Source organism: Panthera pardus, unplaced genomic scaffold (assembly GCF_024362965.1).
Source record: "Panthera pardus isolate Hobbes unplaced genomic scaffold, ASM2436296v1 HiC_scaffold_7, whole genome shotgun sequence".
Lineage (NCBI taxonomy): Eukaryota > Metazoa > Chordata > Mammalia > Carnivora > Felidae > Panthera > Panthera pardus.
The window spans coordinates 29,839,537-29,847,851 of NW_026527002.1; the positions used below are offsets into that span (position 1 = coordinate 29,839,537).

At 40.2% G+C, this 8,315-nt stretch overlaps 1 protein-coding gene across 5 annotated transcripts in view; it reads right to left on the bottom strand.

Annotated features, from left to right (window-relative positions):
- IMPA1 (inositol monophosphatase 1) overlaps window positions 1-5,385 on the bottom strand; it is a 35,862-nt gene extending 30,477 nt beyond the window's left edge. The window contains exons 1-3 of one of the 5 annotated variants that reach the window (XM_019453360.2): window positions 4,648-5,385; window positions 4,098-4,161; window positions 368-430 (exon numbers count right to left, since the gene is read on the bottom strand). In XM_019453360.2, coding sequence (XP_019308905.1) covers window positions 368-430 — 63 coding nt within the window. In that variant the 5' untranslated portion in view covers window positions 4,098-4,161; window positions 4,648-5,385. Of the gene's footprint in view, window positions 1-367; window positions 484-4,097 lie in introns of all 5 variants that reach the window. The other 4 variants (XM_019453359.2, XM_019453361.2, XM_019453358.2 and 1 more) reach the window with 4 other exon arrangements.
- Between the last annotated feature and the right edge of the window lie 2,930 nt (window positions 5,386-8,315).

Genomic DNA, 8,315 nt, shown 5'->3' on the forward strand with positions numbered 1-8,315 from the left:
TTTTTTTGATAAGCAAATAGAAAATGCATGTCATTTTAAATGAAACTAAAAGGTGAAATATAGAAATGATTTAAAACATTCAATCTAGTCTTAAATGATGTTCTTAAAAATGTCTTACCACAATGTACACAAAATAAACCTTTAGTGGTTAGGACCTAGGTAGAAAGTCATAAAATCATACATCGTATTTTAGATTCACAATTGTCATCCCAAAAAGCTTAGTGACATAAAATCAGAGTATTGACTCCGTTTAAAATGTTTAGTAAAATGAAAACAAATGCAGATCAAGATACATGTTTTATTTCACACAACAACCACATGCCGTCCACATCCAACACACAATGGCCGACAAGATTTCCGTTCATACCTCTCCAGCCTGTCTTGCTAGGGTGACTGCATAGTCCATGCATTCCTGCCAAGGATCAGCCATCTTCTGAGCAGATGTAACAGGAGTCAGGACAAAGCAGTTAAAAATCCCTAAGTCTTAATTACAGAATAGTTAGTTCACAAAAACAACTCAGTTAGCAAAATACTTTCATTTTGGATTTGCCTTCTTCCGTATCTTAGAGTTCAGTATTTCTCAAGATTCACTCAAGGTCCATTAAGAAATATTCTTAACCTCAATTTCTTCCATTGTAGAATCATTTACATAACAAAAAAATACTCCATAAAAGTGTTTCCTAAAGTGCCCACAACATCACAAAAAAAAAAAAAAAAAAAAAAAAAAACAGGGGCACCTGGATGGCTCAGTCGGTTAGGCGTCCGACTTGGACTCAGGTCTGATCTCATGGTTTGTGAGTTCAAGCCCCACATCGGGCTCTGTGCTGACGGCTCAGAGCCTGGAGCCTGCTTTGGATTCTATGTCTCCCTCTCTTTCTGACCTTTCCCCACTCACTCTCTGTGTCTCTCTCTCTCAAAAAAAAAAAAAAAAAAAAAAAAAAAAAAAAAACATTAAAAATTAAAAAAAAAAAAAACCAATCAGGGGCACCTGGGTGGCTCAGCTGGTTGGGGGACTCAGTCAGTTGAGTGTCCTGATTTCAGCTCAGGTCTTGATACTAGGATCATGCAATTGAGGCCCATGTCAGGCTCTGCACTGAGCGTGGAGCCTGCTTAAGATTCTCTCTCTCCCTCTCTGTCTCTCCCTCTCTCTCTCTCTTTCTCTCCCTCCCTCCCTCCCCTCCTCCTTCCCTTTACTCCTCTCCCTTGCTCGAGCTCTCTCTAAAAATAAAACTTAAAAAGTAAATTAAAAAACAACATTGGTTTGGGGGATGGAGAAAGAAGCACGTTAAGTATTTTAAAAGATAGGTGCATGCTTGAGTGGAGAATAAAGTGAAAAAAGAACACTGGGAATACTGAAATTAGAGAAGCTTTGAAAGGAAGGCACAGAAGGAACATGTACTAATGAATGTCAGGCAGTTTGGGGTTTTACATATGAGGTTTTTTAATGAGGTTGTAAAGATGAAGAACTTTAAGCTCAGAGATGATAATTTGTCCAAGGTTATATGGACAGATGACACAGAAGTTGAACTCAATTCTGATTTCAAAGTCCTCTGATCTTTCTATTACAAAATCTGAGAGAAAGAAAATTCTGGGACTAAAAAAATAATGAAGAAATTTATTTCCCAGAAAAAGCCAACATATTTTTGTCTTCTGTCTAGTTTTCTACTGACTTCTGAAAAGAATACCAAAATAACTCACCACTGGCTTGACCACACTCTAAAATCGGTACCTGGGACAGTGAAGCTTTTCAAAGGGTCAGACTCAGAAAAATGTGTCATCATTTATAAAGCAACTCCAATTGTATCACGTTTGTAATTGAGAATAACTGACACAGAGTTTCACCTGAAAGACTACTCACAATTCCCTACCATGGCATTCACAGTGTAGGAAAGAGAAGAAAGGGCAAAGGGCATATGCAGTGAGCGGTTTCTGCTTGTAGCCGCTTTTTCTTCCTAAGAACTTTTTTTAGTATAAAAGGGAAGCCACTTTTTGAGTTACACAAGTAACTGCTTAGAGTGTCTTAAGAACTGTTTTCAAACTTTTTCTCCCCCATTCTTACTCCTATTCCACTCTTCCAGGCTTAACAGATCTAGGTGTTCTCACAATGCATCTGCTTCCTTGTCAGAAACTGCTCAAGCCACTCATATCTCTACCTTCTAACAGCATGGCTATAACTCCCACCAATCCTTTAATGCCCATTTCAAAAGCTACCCTTCCTTCTACGGATTCTCTATTCAGAATTCATTATTTAATCATTTGATAGCTACTTGCTGAATACCTATTATATACTGTGTCATGGTGAGGAAAAACAGGCCCAGTTCATACTTACTCGCTAGCGGGTAGACATATATTTTTTTAAGTCCATTTATTTATTTAAAGAGAGAGAGAAAGAGCGCACGAGCAGGGGAGAGGCAGAGAGAGAAAGACAGAGAGAATCCCAAGCAGGCTCCACAATGTCAGCACAGAACCCGATGTGAGGCTCAAACCCATGAACCAGGTGATCATGACCTGAGCCACCCAGGTGCCCTTAGGTGTTATTAAAACCAAAAACAAACAAACAAAACACCAGAAAAAAAAAATAAAGGCTAAGGAGGAGAAATGCAATGAGAAGCATGGAACAGGACAGCTTTAACCTGACTTTCAGTATCAGATAAGGTTGCCCTGATGACTGATTAAACCAAGATCTAAAGGACAAATGAACAGGTATTAACTAACTGGACTAGACTATGGGATGTAAGTGAAAAGTAACTAAAAGGCTTAAATGTGACAGCCCAGAGCTCAAAGAAAGGCAGGAGAAATGAGAGTGGGGTGATAGTAGGGACCATCCCAATCAGAGCCTTAGAGATAACATTTGATTTGAGAGCCCTGAAGAATCATTTCACCTTGGCTACTGATGATAACAGATTGGAGGGTGGAGGTTAGAGTGGAGAGTGGATGCTAGGCAGACTGGATTGGAGATTTAGAATTAGAATGCAGTAGTCCAGAGAAGACCTGACGGTTGGCTTGAACTTGGGAGAATGGAGGGAGAGATATATAGAGAGATGTTGAGATAATCAAGAGATATTTGCTTTGAGAGGTAAAGTTGGGGACATTTAGCAATAATTTGGATATAGGTTAGGAAGAAGAGGAAGAGTTCAATGATGCCCAGATTTTCCACTTTAACAACTGAATGGATAATAGCGACATCTTTTGAAACAGAGTAACAGGAAAGAGTCAATTTGGAAATTTGGGTAGGAGGTAGGGAGATCAAAAGTTTAATTAGTAGAGGGGGGGGGGAGACTTTATGAAACCAAAAGGAGACATCACTAGGCAGCTGAACGTATGGATCCTGAACTCATAGAAGAGGTGTGGCCTGCAGACATAAATACTATAGAAGTCACCTGAGTAGGCAACAACCCAGTCCTGAATCTCAATGACATTCCTTAGGAAGGAACATGCAGGGAGAAGCTGGGAAGATGCCTTGGCCTGGAAGAGCCCATAAAACTTGGTCCATCACACTTAGGGTACTCAGGAATATCTTCCATAGGTTTTGATTATTTGTGTTAAGTGCCTTATATGCCTAACCACTTTGAGCAGACTTCTCGACCAAAGAGAGAAGTATTTTATTCACTTTCATTTTCCTAAAGACAAACACCTGAAACATTTTCAACTGTTTCTGTGCTGGTCGCAGCCTTCCTGACAGTGGGAACACAGCCACCTTCCTGTCACCAGTTCCCAGCAGCACGACTGCACAGGACAGGATCAGGGGGTTACACTGGGACTGCATGACCCTGGGAATATGCGAGGTCTCTGAGCTGCCTTGGAATCAGTAAAATTTAAAAGAACTTACTCGACATAAGCCGCCGCAAAGGTGCAGAGAGAGCCCGCGAGCGAAATCGCTACACGCTGTGGGGTCACTCCGCGGCGGGGATTAAGGACAACACTGCAGGGATACAGCGGCCCCAGCTGCGGCCTCTGTCCCTGGGCGCCAACCCCTGCACGACTGACCGCGCCCACCCACTCCCGCCCGCGGAGAGCCGCCCCGCAGCACCCAGGCTCGAAGCTCCGGCCAAGACCGCCTGAGAGCCGGTATGGGGTAGAAGGAAGGCAGGACGTACCTTAAGTTGGAAGAGGTCAGACTCTATCACTACACTACCGGCAGGATCCGTGGCTGTGTTCTTCCTGTGAGTGAAAAATGTTCCGGACAGGAAGTCCCACCCCTGCGGCCCCGCCCACATAGGCGTGACTCCGTCTGGGACAGATCCGCCCTGATTGCGACGTTTGAGGCTCTAGCCCTGTCCTGACCGCTGGATCCAGAACTGCTTAGGCATTGGAGATTTGGCCTCTTTTTATTTTTTCTTCTAACCTCCTTTCTGCAGCCTGTGCTGTCTTCAGGAATTCAGGAAAACTTGAGAAATTAGGTTTCTGGTTCTTCGTTGACAGTTATCTTATGATAATCTTGCCAACTACATAGCAACTAGTGTTGATTTGTCACCAAATGAAATTTTCCAGGCATTTGCAGAAAATGTCACCAGAGTCCTGTTTATACCTCCTTTAAATGAGCATGGTCTCACTGATTTGGCAAAGCTGCTAAAAATCAACGTAAGCAACGTTAAGTCAGAAGATCAAATCTTACTTCTTATTCAAATAACACTTAAGGCTACCTACCTCAAATGAGCAGGAAGTCCAATCTTTTTCTTGGGGCCTCAGATGCTACTTCACAATTGTTCAAGTCAGTGTTGCTTCAGTGACTGTTAGTCTTCCAAACACCTAAAATTGGATAATCTTTTAGCGCGCATATCTGGTTTTGGCAGTGCTGGAAACTGGTCCCCCACACAATCCAAAAGATTTTTGTCCAGTGCTCTGAGTAGTTCAGATGGCTGCAGAGACCTCAGTACCTGGTACATTGCTCTCGGCTTCCCCAAAGGAACAGTTTTGAAACCTACAGCCCTATCTGCAGCCATTTTTCCAAGTCGCAAATCATCTGGCTATTCCATGGTGGTTGGGGGTCAGGCAGGTTCCAGTATCAGCAACATAATATGTCAGGACAAAATCTGCTTCTGATGTGGCTGCCAGGTCACCATTCCAGACTTCCCTAAATGCGAGTTCCCTCTTCAGGGTCTCTGATATCCTTTCCTACCAGCTGACTTCCATCCATGAGAGTTCTAATTCTACTAAACCTCAAAATGGAAAAGAGGTGAGACTCAATGCCCCTGATACTTTCCCAGACACCTGACTATACAAGGAGGGGGTTTGGGGAAGAATGGCCTTTGCCCAGCCACAAGGTGCCAAGGTCACCCATCAGCAGGAGTAATAGTGCCCTATTACCCCATATTTGAAAAAAGAGGAACCAACTTGGTGATTCTTTTCCCAGCAATCTTGGATATCTTGTTAACTCTACTTAAGTCTCTGGAGCTGACTTCTTTTAAATAGCAACTCCTTTTACTGGGGGGAAAAATCAGATTCCACATACCAAGACTTTATTAGTTAATTATTTAGTGGACTTTGATTTTAAAATGATAAAGATTTACATACAGTGTACAGGTCCTCAGGGATGCAGTCTCCAGGATCTCTAACAAGCTTTTGTGTTTTGACATAACAGGTTGGAACTGCAGATAGAATTTTTATTCTTGGAACAATGTATCATAGAATCACCCCCTCCTGAGGGTTGGAAAGAAACTTTATAAAAAAAAGCGTCTTACCCCTCTATCTCTGGATCTTTTTGTCTAACCAATCAAGGCTATATAAAATGGTATGAATCCAAGCAATCAGACAGCATGCTCTATGCCCCTCATTTTTTAAAAAAAAAGGTAACTTGAATAACTTCATCCCCATCCATATTAGATAAATTTTACCATGTAAAAACCTGTCTTCCAGGATACATCTGTAAGAGAAAATATATTCCAAATTCCATCCGTGTACATTCAGCTGCTTTTAAGGTTAAAGATCATTCAAGTATGTACAGAGTAATAATAATAGAGTCTACTATGGGCTAAGCATTGTTCTGAGGACCTTTGACTAATATTAACTCACTTAACCTTCACAACAATATCATTGTAGTGTCATTATCCCCACTTTGCACATGAATTTAGGCCTAGAGAGATTAAGTAACTTGACCAAGGTCACCGAACTGGTGACAGAACTGGAACTGCAGACCCAGGCATTGTCTGGTTCCACAGTATATGATCTTGACATTTATAGATATTGCTCATTAATTAATTCAATGTTTAATGAGAACTCTATTCAAGGCATTGAGGTAAACATGGTAGGGAATTCAAAGAATAGCATTTGTCCCTGCTCTCAAGAAGCTCTTATTTTTGTTTTTGCCTTAACAGCATCTATGAGTGGTTAATTCCCACCAACCTGAATCTTCTTCACATCACCCCATCACCTTGCCTATGATGTTAGGTCCTAGAGTTTTAGGCCAGAACCACAGACTTAAGGAATTGAGCAAGATCTTAAACCTCATTTGAATATGTTCATTTTACAGATTTGAAAAATGAAATGCAGAGAAGTGTCTTATTCGAGGTCACAATGCAATGATAAAGATTAATGACAAAATGTAACTAGAAAGGCAATTTCTTGTCTCCCAATCAGTAACGTGTGTGCATGCAAATGTATGTAAGTTAAATTTATATAAGCTTAATTATAAACTTCCTAAGCAGAGGTTTCTGTTTAAAGGGGTCAATAGTAAAATATTCCATGTAGGCAATTATCATTTTATAAGGTGAATAAATAACCATCTATCACTATGCCACACCAGGTCTTTTATAAATCTTGGTATTCATATACTGGGTTTGGTGAAATTAGAAAAAAAGAATTTGGGTTGTCTTATTAGCTGCCAAACTAAATAAAATTTCCCTAATACTATGGGTATGACAGTGAATATCACAGAGGAAAATGTTCAAAGTTTTAGGCTCCATACAGAGATACCAGATTAACATTTCAAACCAACAGCTATCTCAGGGTCAAAGTTTAAACCAGGATAAAAAAGCAGCAGCTAACACTGAGCATGTACCATGTGCTGGTACTATTCTAAGTACATACGATCTCATTTAATTCTGTGAAATAAAATTTCTGAACATGAGAGATCCCATTTTGAAGCTCCATTTTCCTTTCTAACTAGTGAATTCGTGAACTGGGTCCAAAGTGGCAACTGTTTTATAGGTAGTTGCTAAAAAGAACTGGCATTAGGACCATAAAACTGTTGGTTTGAACTTCATGAAGACAGAATAGTTAACTAAAACATAGTAAGATTAGTTGCATTTGACAGCACCAATAAAAGTCAGAATAATCGAAAGCAGCTCAACTGGTGGGGACCAATTAAGTTTTGGGTTTTTTTCTCTTTATCAAAATCACATAAGCAACCCAATTCTTTCTCAGAATAAACTCTTGCTTTGCCCACATGAGTGGGACACTTTTCTGGTTGCTAACAGAATCTGTGTTCTCTGAATTGCAACTGTGAGACTCCAAAGAAAAGACCTTTATTTTTTCATTAGTTTTGCCTCTTTTTCTTAGTTGACAATTCTCACAAAATTTGACAGAGTTCACATTACCACCTCCATTTTTTTAGGAGAGGATATTGGACTATAGAAAGATTAACTTGCCTACTCCAGGGCTAGGAAATGTGAGGAACAGGATTACAGAAATATTTCTCAATATCGATGCCTGCATGATCTTTGGAGAGGAGTACAAATGAACTAGATACTAAAAACTGCCACTGAAAATTGAGAAGTGTTATAAAACAAGCACACTATTCATTTGGGGCCTAGTCTGTACCTCAGCCCTTTATTTGAATAAGCATACAGGAAATGTGCTAGACATGGGGAGTATCAAAATGAACACTGCTTACACTATCATGTTGTTTATATATTATGTTTGTAATTCTCATGTTCAAGAATTTATAGCAAAACAGAATATGACAGGAATATAAACAGCTGTAAAACAAGCCAAGTTGGCTAAATATGAAATATAAACAATTGTGAGGAAAATTTAGAGAAAATCTCACTTACAGGTTGCTAAGTGGGATTAGCAGAAGCTTCATGGAGAGGGTGACATTGGAGCCGGGTCTGTAGGAATAGTCAAAATCGAGGTAAAGAGGAGGTAGGCCTCCTTGTAGGTTGTAGAAATAGCATGAACACAGGCATATTCATGAGATACCAAGTCATCCAGTTTGAATGGAGCGAGGTTGTGTATAAGAAGTGGGAGTAGAGATAAAACTGGAAAGAGAGAGTGAAGTCAGGGAGTATAATAAACACCTCACTAAGAAATACAAACTTTATTCAAAAGGCAAAGAAGCTTGCAGCAGGGAAGATACATGATCAAAGTTAGATTTT